This window comes from Notolepis coatsorum (genome assembly GCF_963971535.1).
Source record: "Notolepis coatsorum genome assembly, chromosome: 9".
Taxonomy (NCBI): domain Eukaryota; kingdom Metazoa; phylum Chordata; class Actinopteri; order Aulopiformes; family Paralepididae; genus Notolepis; species Notolepis coatsorum.
The window spans coordinates 23,494,987-23,507,291 of NC_140173.1; the positions used below are offsets into that span (position 1 = coordinate 23,494,987).

Here is a 12,305-nt window from a genome sequence, read left to right on the forward strand (position 1 = left end):
AAGTGTGTGAAGCGTGACAGGGATATATTTTGTATCCATGGAGAGTGGCAGAGAGGTCAACATGGATGAGATTCTCCAAAAAGAACTGTGCAGTCCCCCTGTCACTTGCCACAACAGATTCAGTGCTCAGGCCTACAAACAAAGCTGACTTAGCCACCATACTACAAGCTGGTGCAAAGGAAACAGAGCTCAGTCCATCTGTTATGAGAACATGCACCATCATTGATGGAATAGCCTTAGTAAGAGCCATGGGAAAACCTCAAAATGCATCAACCTTCGGGGAATATGCAGATGTGTTCACACAGAGAGTGGCATCTAATCTACATGGGAACGTCACCAGAGTGGATATAGTGTTTGATCTGTACCAAAAAAAACTCTATCAAGAGTTTAACAAGACCAAAACACAGCACTACTCAGTGAAAGGTTCGCACAATTGTGAGTAGAGATGTAAAGCTACCTGCTAACTGGAATAGCTTCATTGAAATGGATGAAAACAAAGCCAACCTTACCCATTTCCTATCAACTGAACTTGAGGATCATGTGCAGCTTTATGATGAGGGAATTGTTATCAGTGGAGGGTTTGAGGATCCTGAAAAAGTCACATCAGCAGCTGGGATTGATGTATCTCCCCTACAAGCTACACATGAAGAAACGGATACACACATACTACTACATGCAGCTGATGCAACAACGAAAGGGTTTCAGAGGCTCATCATTCAGTGCCGAGACACAGATGTGTTGCTGCTACTACTTGTATTTGCAAACCAACTAAGCCAAGAAGTTTGGATGAAAGCAGGAACAGCTAACAAACTACATCAAAGTCCATCAAATCACACTACCAAATGAGATGCTCGATGGTCTGTTGGCATTTCATGCCATCACTGGATGTGATACTACGAGCTAGTTCACCAGAATTGGAAAAAGGACAGCATGGAAAGTGTTCCAGCAGTACCCGCATCTTATCCACAACTTTGGTGAGGATGAAGTACCAAGTACCACTTCCCTATCCTTGGCAGAACAGTTCATATGTAAGCTCTATGACCTTAAGTCAACCCGCAACTCGATACAAGAAGTTTGCTGCACTCTCTTTCGAAAACTTAAAGCAAATGTTGATACATTACCACCAACAGAAGATGCATTGTCAATGCACCTCAAGAGGGCCCACTACCAAACGAGGGTTTGGAAACAGTCACTAGTGACACATCCACAACTGCCCTCACCAATTGTGGTTGGCAGATGATGAATGGTATGCTGGTCCCCATGCTTCTTACCAAGGAACCTATACAATCCACATGCGTACAGCTGACAGTGTGTGGATGCAAGGAAAGTGGAAGTCAGTGCAGTGCCAGACAGTGTCTCTGTCGCAGAAGAGGACTGTATTGCAGTGGGGCCTGTGGATGTGCTTGTGCAGCGTGGTACATGAACTCCAATGTCATTCAAGAGACTAACGGTGAAGAAAGCACATCAACAACGAGATCTTCAGTGTGCGATGCTCAGTCCTCCACATCAGCACGTGCACTGAGGGCGCAGGGGCGTACAGATCGCCGTCTGTAACCAGCAAACCTTGAGTCTGAAGAGCCTTCTAGGTCCTAACGGTATGTACCTGAGATTCTAGACTTACCAAGTTTATTACCTTGCTATGCATCCAGTTGTTGTGCCATTCTGACCTTGTGTCTCTTTCCTCCTCAAGTGTCTCCTGTGCCCCATTTGATTCCTGGGCCTGTCCTCATCCTCATAGACACCAGGGCCCTCATTCATCAACGTGTGCGTAGAACATGTTCTATTTCCACACGTAAGCACAGAATTTAGAATGAGTGTACGCACAGGAAAGTCGGGATTCATCAACCGTGCGTACGCAGGTCCTATGCTCCTCCGTGTTGATGAATACCACTTTGTTCTACCGTCAATGCTCGTGCATGATTATCCATATATGGTCATGAAAGTGAGGAAACACCCCCCATGGGATGTGAAATAATGGACTGACCCGAGCGGAACTCTGAGAAACGTCACGGAGATTGTTCAATGTTCACTGCTGTCGAACCAAGAAGACACTATCGCGTATTATGGGATAAATAAAAGGCGGACTTGTAAACGGTGATGTCAGATATCACCGGCTCCCTAAGACCATTGCTGCAATTCTGCCTGGACAGCTCAAAATACTAATAAAGACCGTTCGTTGACCACTGTTTGGCGTTGGTTGTGTGTCATTATAACCGTGCTGTAATATGAATGCCTTTATTAGTTGTGCTCGATTGGCTATATGATTTTTAGAGGCATACTACAATCTATTTTGATGTCAGTATTGGGTAGCCTATATAAACAATAATACGAGAGCATATACAAGAAAAATGAATCTTACTGCCATGTATGATGTAGCAGATACGCCATGTGTAGCCTGCCTATATGTGATCAATACAAACATGAACTTGAATTCCATCATGTCTGTGTGCGGGTCACTGCGGGAACTCACAAGGCTGTTGTCACAATGTAAATAAGAACGTGCACTGAAGAGTTACAGTATGTAGTTGGTTGATTATTTGTATGACAGTCAGTAAACCCTTGCAAAAAGTATCCGTTTTATTTAATGAATTGAAAACATTCAGCATCGCCTTCCTCCCGGCATCCAGCAATAACATGTATCAGGCAAATGCGCATCGCAACATTGACTGAGTGGAATCCCTTTCTATTCACATAACTGCATTTGTGATGGAGCTTTGACAGCTACAGTAACAGTCTATTGCTCGATCCATCTCCAATATCACGATGGACCGTGCCGGTGGCAAAGACCCGAGGGTGGAGAGGATCTTGAATGAATTCCATCATCATACATATATTGTGTGTCTGTCCACTATGTTTGTTACTTTGTTATTTCCCCCCCCCCCCTATCTATGTAAAGCGACCTTGGGTCTCTTGAAAGGCGCTATATAAAATGAAGCTATTATTATTATTATTGTTATTATTATTATCATCACATCTGTGCGGGAGCTCACAAATAGACTGTTAGTCTCAGTGAAGTTTCAACGGAGGTCATCTATTCTAACCAACAAATTGAAGTAGAAAGCATTTCGTGACCAATCTTATTTGGAAACATGACACACAAAATAATTTGCTTTTTATTTGAAACAATATCTAATCGCGTTTGGAGGTTGGTGTTTTGCGTCTGCCCCCCCCGTGCCAAACAAGCAGGCCAACCTCTTGTTCGCGTGTGAGCCCGTTATAATTACACTACTGTCGCTATTTTACAATGAACTATAATGAATTACGGGTCATACAGAAGTTGAACACTAATGCACGGAAGCTTATTTCCGCCTTGAAACTAATGCAGAACTGAGGAGTGCTTATGCGTAGTAACGATATTCTACCACTGGGCGTCAGCTAAGTGTGCTCTGACCTGTGCGTAGACGTAAGCACGGAGTCAAGTTCAAGTTGAAATTGATGAATCCCACTCTTTGCTTAGAAATGATCGTACGCACAGGGTAAGCACAAATCTGTGCGTAGAACACGTTGATGAATGAGGGCCCAGGATTCTAGTGCCCCATGCTGCCTTGACTACACCTTGTCTCACGCCATAGCCTACACGCACACTAAGAACACTTCCAACATTCCCATTCTGCACACAATATGCACTACACACGCTTTGCACTCATACACATGGTCAGGGACACATTTCATATCCAGAATTCCAGTTGCACCATACACGTCCCAGAAATGTCCCTCCCTCTTCCAAATAAACATACATTTTGGCTTGAACATGCCTAACCCCTGAGTTGCTCTGGTTCCTTCCGACCCTAACACTGGATACATTTTATTGTTTTAGTTTTTATTTATGTTTAATGTAATATTTTGTATACATACAATGGTTCCATTACTGGGAAGATGATCCTCAGTAATCCACACAAATATTTTGTCTTATCATGGTATCCAAGTGTATTGTCAAAATACAACATTAAAAAGTAAAAAAGCAGGGCGGCTGGGTGGCGCAGCGGTCTAAGCGCTCGTCACCGGCAGTCAGCGTTGCCTCCGGCTTGGTCCGGCCGTCATACTGACTCAATTGGCAGAGTCAGTGGGAGGGGAGTCGATGGGTGGTAATCTGGTCGTTGTAAACAGCGACTCCTACAGGTCGGTCAGGGCGCCTGCACAGCAAGGACAGAAGATGTCGAGGGTAGTGTGAGCCTCCCACACGTTACACCTCGCTAATGAGAGTCCGCGCTGGCAGGTGAAAAGAAGTGGCTGGCTGACGGGCGGCTAGGTGGTGTAGTGGGCAAGGCACTCGCCACCAGTGTGGAGACGCTAGGATTCGCGTGTTCGAATCCAGCTCTCCACATTGTTTTCAGTTTAGCTGGTCGTCCGCAGTAATACACATTGGCCGTATTACGGGGAGGGAAAACTGAAGGGTGGGGATCGAACGTTGTGAACAAGCGACTCCTACAAGTCGGTTGGTGCGCCTGCGCAGTAGAATCAGGAAGTGTCGGGGGCAGCGTGAGCCTCCCACGCGTTACTCCTCGACACTGAGAGATCGAGCTGCGCAGGTGAAAAGATGCGACTGCTGTTACCTCAAGTACCGGAGGGGACTTGTGCTATGTATGACTTAGTCCACATTGCAGCCGGCTTGTGGGAGGCAAGAAACAGCGTTCGTGACAGGGGAGGGTTGAATTGGATGATACGAAATTGGGATGGGAGAAAATATAGAAAAATGGGAGAAAAAGTGGATAAAAAAAAAAGAAGTGGCTGGCTGACTCTGCATGTATCGGAGGGGACATGCGATAGATTTTTCAACCCTCCCTACGACCGACCAGTGGGGGGCACATGCGAGCAACAATCAAGACAGGGGAGGGGGGAATTGGCATGACTAAATTGGGATGGGAGAGAAACAGAAAAAAGGAGAAAAAGTGGATCAAGAAAAAAATAAGTCAAAAAGCATTAGCACGAAAGGTCACTTTGAGAATCATTTAGATTTCCGCTTGGACATAACCTGTGTAGTATTGCACTGTATCAAATTACTGTGCTCTAACTTGGCAAAAGTACCTAGCATACATTAGAGTCATGATTCCTAAATTATTTGGGCTACTATCTCATGTTTCCAAGCTGATATTCACTCTAAAAACATGTTTTCTTTTAGGCGGAAATTGGATTTTGGACTTTTTTTCAATGGTCTAGCTCTATTTTCTCTGACACAGTAACATCCATTTACATTCTGACACTGCTGCAGCCATCCCACTGCTGTCACCTTTCTTTTGATACCAGGATTATCTATATGGCCCTTGTGATTGGGGAGATATTCTATATTTATTGTGGGCATGTCATTTCGGCCAGGCAATCTGAAAAATTTGCCTGAAATGTCCTCTAAAAGTCACAAAATAATTGTTCAAACTTGTCAACCACCCTAGAACATCTTACATAGGTCCCCTCTTACAAAAAAAATATGTTGACAGCTTCTACCCAAACATGGCAGCAAAAGTGTTAACGGAAGCACTTTTCAGGATTGGCCCCCTGACTAAATTCAAGAGCCTCAGGAGTCAGGGGTGGTAATCTGAGGCTCGCGTGTACAAAGTCGCACGCCTGACATAACGGCATGTAACTCGAGAACTGCTGAACGGATTTGGTCGGGTGAGGTGGCAATCGATCGGCAACAAATAGGGATTTAATTCTATATATTATATGTTTTATAAAAAATGCAGATCCGAGCCGCTAGAGGCTTGCAAAGTGCTGTGTCTCGCCGGTGGGCAAATCGTCCTAAAGAGGGCCCGGGCCGTTGCCAGTTAAGAGGTTAAATACTTGAGTGGTATACAAAGCTATCTCAGAAGGAATATTGGCAGTTAGGGTATGCGAGTCATATTAAACATAATGCACAAAGTTTACAATAGTAGGCCTACCTTTCGGGTTGAATATCACGATAATATTATTTTTGTGAAATTGTTTGTCATGATAATCATATTGTGGAAGCGTTGGCAGTCCTGGTCCAAAAGGGCGTATGGTGGACTAATGGGGTCTGAATATGGTGTGTCTGTGTGTCCGTTCTCACCTTTGACAGGTGCCGTCAGTGACAGACTTCTGTCTGACCATCAGACTCTCACTTCTCAGAGATTCCGTCCCCGTTTTAGCCTCAGTCAGCTGGCTGTCCAGGTCTACAGACAACACAAAACATACAAAGAACAATGAAATACAGCAGTACAGCCACATACAGTGCATATTAAAGGTATAGTACACTACAGTGCATAGTGTGGGTGTTCTGCTTGTGTTTATGTGGATAAGTAATGGTATATAGTACACTACAGTGCATAGTGTGTGTGTTTTGAGTCTACTAAATACCAACACTTGTCTTTCATGATATATTCCAGTCCCTACTAAATACCAACACTGGTCTTTTATATGTTCCAGCCCCTACTAAATACCAACACTTGTCTTTCATGATATATTCCAGTCCCTACTAAATACCAACACTTGTCTTTCATGATATATTCCAGTCCCTACTAAATACCAACACTTGTCTTTCATGATATATTCCAGTCCCTACTAAATAGGAGGTTTACCTTTTGTGATGTGTTCCAGTCCTTGGAGCTCCAGCTGGAGATCTCCCTTCTCCTCCTGCGTGGAGTTCATCTGTCTGTTGCTTTGGCTCATCAGCTCCATCTCTGAATACAGAGGGAGAACACAGAGGAGCTGACAAGGAGGCTAACTTGGCCCGGCGTCACAGTCCACAAGAATGACCACTAGTTAGACTGAATACTTCATCAAGACAACAGTTGCTTTTAATGTTCCATGGCGTTCCTGGACAAATCTCCAATAAGGTCTCGACATCAAGGCCACCTAATCATCCCTCCGCCTTAATTGGCTGATATCAATCCCTGTCTCCTGAGACTTTCAGCCATCGTATAATGTGATGTGTGCCTCGCGCCAGTGTATGGCAGCCATTGTGTAGTGTTGTGTGCCTGGTAGGGTTGAGTACCGTTCACATTTAAACCGATACCGGTACCTGTGAATCGATACCGGTACCCAACGGTACCTTTTTTCTGTACTTTAGTCTCTAAAAATGTAATCTACCTACCTCAGTTGTAAAAAAATGTGTCCAAACTTCAAATGATGTATTATCATTATTATTTATTTAGAACAATGTTAATATTGTAACGTTTCTAAAATGTGTTTAGCACCACGTTATTCATGACTCTCGAGGCAGGTTGATAGTTCTCAGTTCAGGTCTTTATTACAACACTTCTCACTTGCAGGTTGCAGTACAAGACTCATCGCTACCATTTCCCATGCCCCAAGAGAGTGCACCCTGGGTGCCACACCCTCGTATAGCTTCCCAGGTCAGCGCCTGCCCCCTCCCCTCTACCAATCTGGGGCCCGCGTGACCAATATTGTCACAGCTTTTTTAAATGTACATACATTCACGTGAGATGCTTGTTTTTTCCGGCTCCTCAACCATAGTAGATTTGTAAACATAATACACAACGTATATTCTATCTATACAAACTACACTATACTAACTGTATAAACTATAAACTAAACATAATACACACAACATAAATTATATATATATACAAACTATACAATACAAGGTATGTTAGCAGCAGTACAGGCCAAATACAATGGCGACCTATAGGAACGATAGTGTCTGTGTTTTCCACCATAAGCAGGCGTGGCCGTAAAGAGAAAAGTACATGAATGACGTGCTGGTCTGACGTGTCCCTGTGTTGTTCTCACCTTTGTGTAAAGAGTCAACCACCTGCTGGTCTGACGTGTCCCTGTGTTGTTCTCACCTTTGTGTAAAGAGTCGACCACCACCTGGTCTGACGTGTCCCTGTGTTGTTCTCACCTTTGTGTAAAGAGTCGACCACCACCTGGTCTGACGTGTCCCTGTGTTCTCACCTTTGTGTAAAGAGTCGACCACCACCTGGTCTGACGTGTCCCTGTGTTCTCACCTTTGTGTAAAGAGTCGACCACCTGCTGGTCTGACGTGTCCCTGTGTTCTCACCTTTGTGTAAAGAGTCGACCACCTGCTGGTCTGACGTGTCCCTGTGTTGTTCTCACCTTTGTGTAAAGAGTCGACCACCTGCTGGTCTGATGTGTCCCTGTGTTGTTCTCACCTTTGTGTAAAGAGTCGACCACCTGCTGGTCTGATGTGTCCCTGTGTTGTTCTCACCTTTGTGTAAAGAGTCGACCACCTGCTGGTCTGACGTGTCCCTGTGTTGCTCTCACCTTTGTGTAAAGAGTCGACCACCTGCTGGTCTGACGTGTCCCTGTGTTGCTCTCACCTTTGTGTAAAGAGTCGACCACCTGCTGGTCTGACGTGTCCCTGTGTTGTTCTCACCTTTGTGTAAAGAATCGACCACCTACTGGTCTGACGTGTCCCTGTGTTGTTCTCACCTTTGTGTAAAGAATCGACCACCTGCTGCAGCTCCAGAATCTCTGAGCGAGTCTGGCTCTCAAACACCGTCTCTCTGTTGCCACGGAGATCGAAGTCACTGTTGAACCTCACAATCTCTCTCTGGAACCTCTCATGTTCTTCCTCAGACGCCCGCTTCACTGTGTCCTGGAACGGAAGGAATAGATGATTTGCATTAGTTTCACAATAATGTATTATTTTTTATTATTAAATAAAACCTCAGACCTCCGGTGTTCAGCCACAACTGCTCTACATAAAAACTGGAAAGTTTACAGTGTGTGCCGGAACTCTTTGAAGGCACGAATGACAGACGTGACATCCCACGGGAGCATAGCTAACCGGAAATTAACCGGTGATGTGAGATGTTGATCCACAGCATGTGGTTATTTTGTTCAATCATAATTTTAAAGGGGACATAGTGAAAATGGCATTTTCCTGTATTTTGCATTGTTCTTACAGAATAAGGCGTTGTCCCAACACTGAGAATTTTTTTTATGTGCCTTTTCTGCAGTTCAGTTGTGACAAGAACCCTCCCTCTTGATAGAAGGCATTCAGAATTGCAGCCACAATCGCCATAGTTAGTAAGACATGTAAATAAATGTGTAAGTTAGTAAGAGATGTGCGTATACAAGAAATCTTATCTTTTATGGTAATATTGCTATGCTAATGCTGGATCTTGAGTAATATTTGATCTGCAACGTCTAGTCTGAAAGTTTTATGTGAATTTCATTAGTTACATGCACAGAAACAGCCCGGCGGGAACAGGACGCTGCTAGAATGAGAACAGGACTGAAACAGAGGTATAGAGGCTGCTAGAATGAGAACAGGACTGAAACAGAGAGGTCTAGAGGCTGCTAGAATGAGAACAGGACTGAAACAGACAGGTATAGAGGCTGCTATAATGAGAACAGGACTGAAACAGAGGGGTATAGAGTAGGGGTGGACGGTATAAACGGTATAAACGGTATGAATTTGCTCTACGGTATGGATTTTGACTATACCGTGTAACCGGTAGAGCAGCTCTAAAAGAGCAATGACATCATGTAACCACAGCGCGACTATTTCAATCGCATTTGCCCCTAAAAATAGATAGAATTAGTCATAGATAATAGATATGTGCAAACTGGAAAAAGTTATTTAGGAGGCTTCGCGCAGTGGGCGTGTCAACACGCAATTGTCATTTCATAATAAACACATATCACCGCGGCGCACAGCAAGTTTCAATTTCAGTTCCTGGCATTTTTAACCAGTGGAGAAAGGTAAGGGATTTCCCTATCGTTTTTCCTATATGAATTATTCTACGTTAATAAAACATACCTGGTGATCAACTACAGTTTGCTGTAAACATTATGATATGTGTGTAGTGTTATGATAACGACGGCTGCAGCGGGAGACGGGAGGACGGCTGCAGCAGTGGAGTTGCGAATAGCATGTAGCTGCAGAGCCGCAGAACCATGGGCGCTTTTAGGTCTGGTCACAGGCCCGCTCAACAGCGCCCCCCCCACCCAACGGCTGAATTGCCAATGGCTCCTGAAAGCGCCCATGGTTCTGCGGCTCTGCAGCTACATATGCTTCTAGCAAAATCCAGCATGCAGCCTCGCTGTTTGCAATGGGAGCAGCACGGAGTCTCGACTCGGGACTTATTTTATTTGGAATATAATGACTTTATACGCAAAAGTAGCCTAGTTTTAAGTTAAAATGTTATAAATCGACATGCCTTGAGGATGTCATTCTTTATATAGCCTGCCTATCAGGCAAAAAAAATTATTCTAACGGAAACACTGATACCGTGATATATACCGTTACCGTCTATGCTTCAAATTATACCGTGATATAAATTTTAGACCATACCGTCCACCCCTAGTATAGAGGCTGCTAGAATGAGAACAGGACTGAAACAGAGAGGTATAGAGGCTGCTAGAATGAGAACAGGACTGAAACAGACAGGTATAGAGGCTTCTAGAATGAGAACAGGACTGCAACAGACAGGTATAGAGGCTGCTAGAATGAGAACAGGACTGAAACAGAGAGGTATAGAGGCTGCTAGAATGAGAACAGGACTGAAACAGAGAGGTATAGAGGCTGCTAGAATGAGAACAGGACTGAAACAGAGAGGTATAAAGGCTGCTAGAATGAGAACAGGACTGAAACAGAGGGGTATAGAGGCTGCTAGAATGAGAACAGGACTGAAACAGACAGGTATAGAGGCTGCCAGAATGAGAACAGGACTGAAACAGACAGGTATAGAGGCTGCTAGAATGAGAACAGGACAGAAACAGACAGTTATAGAGGCTGCCAGAATGAGAACAGGACTGAAACAGAATGCATAATCTCAGTGTGCCCCCCCCCCCCCCCCCCCCAGCAAAACATAATGTTTTTAAGCAACATTAAACAAAGCGGGGCTCGCAACTAGGGCTGCAACTAATGAATAATTTGGTAGTCGACTAATCTGTCGATTATTTTTTCGATTAGTCGACTAATCGAAAACCAATTATGTAAACAAAAAAACAAACACAAAAAAGGATATAATTTTTTTTTTTTTTTAACTACCTATCTTTGTGAAAGTGGCTTCTCAGCTCTGGTCCAGCTGAAGACAGAGCAGAGGAACAGATTGGACATTGAGCATGACCTCAGAGTTGCTTGTCTACCATCACCCCAGACTTTGAGACTCTTGTCAGGACCAAACAACAACATCATAACATGATGATCCCATAGCAAATTAAAATAATGACTCATGAAACATTTGAATTTGGATCTTTAAGCCACTTTAAATGAAAATGTATTTGAAGAACAATACAGCAATCACTCATAACAAGATAAATAAATTAAATAATACAAATTAAAGTGGAAGTGTACTTTAAATAACTAAAAAAATAATTATAAAAAAGAAATAACTAGCAGCATCTGCCCCCAGCACCGCGGCTGATGGGGCTGTAACTTGGTCCAGGACCAGGAGGGTGACGTGGAACAGCTGTAGGGGGAGAGGGGGATGAGTCAGATCAGACAGACTTCTAGGTATTTTGTTTGCTGTGTGTGAGAGGAGTCCGTGTGTGTGTGTATGTGTGTGTGTCTTACTCTGATCGCTGTGTGAGTGAGAGGAGTGTGTGTACTGTGTAATTTGTGTGTGTGTCTTACTCTGATCGCTGTGAGTGAGAGGTGTGTACTGTGTAATTTGTGTATGTGTGTGTGTCTTACTCTGATCGCTGTGTGTGAGTGAGAGGAGTGTGAATGTGTGTGTGTCTTACTCTGATCGCTGTGTGTGAGAGAGAGGAGTGTGAATGTGTGTGTGTCTTACTCTGATCGCTGTGTGTGAGTGAGAGGAGTGTGTATGTGTGTGTGTCTTACTCTGATCGCTGTGTGTGAGTGAGAGGAGTGTGTATGTGTGTGTCTTACTCTGATCGCTGTGTGTGAGTGAGAGGAGTGCGTGTGTAATGTATTGTGTGTCTAGTCTGATCATCATCTCCTGCAGGGGAACAATGTTTTCAATGTCCAAAATTTGCTATGGGATCATCATGTTATGATGTTGTCTGGAACCCTGAGAAGCCACTCTCACAAAGATAGGTAGTGCACACAAAAAATAAATAAAAATATTAAATAAAAAATTTTTTATGACTAATCGACGCAACAATTTCTCGTCAACGATTTTTTATAATCGACGTTGTCGATTATGTCGACTAATCGTTGCAGCCCTACTCGCAACTCACTTTTGATGCTCCAAGGTGTTTTAATTGTGACAAAAAATAGCAGATACATTAAGCAACATTAACCTATTAATGTATAAAAAAAATTATCCAACCCTAATCTACTAATTGCATCCCTTTTATGTGTACAATAATAACAGTAACAGCCTCTCATGTAGCTCATGACACACGATTAAACCTCTCCTTACTCTATTTCCCTCTTTGACTTTCAGTCAGCC

The 12,305-nt window shown here is 43.7% G+C and overlaps 1 protein-coding gene across 1 annotated transcript in view; it reads right to left on the reverse strand.

Annotated features, from left to right (window-relative positions):
* The window catches only part of LOC311234267 (coiled-coil domain-containing protein 172-like), a 71,053-nt gene that overhangs the window by 34,722 nt on the left and 24,026 nt on the right, over window positions 1–12,305 (reverse strand). Inside the window, exons 4-6 of the mRNA XM_084321403.1 lie at window positions 8,368–8,533; window positions 6,531–6,632; window positions 6,023–6,125 (exon numbers count right to left, since the gene is read on the reverse strand). Of these exons, the coding sequence (XP_084177529.1) occupies window positions 6,023–6,125; window positions 6,531–6,632; window positions 8,368–8,533 (371 nt within the window). The remainder of the gene's footprint in view (window positions 1–6,022; window positions 6,126–6,530; window positions 6,633–8,367; window positions 8,534–12,305) is intronic.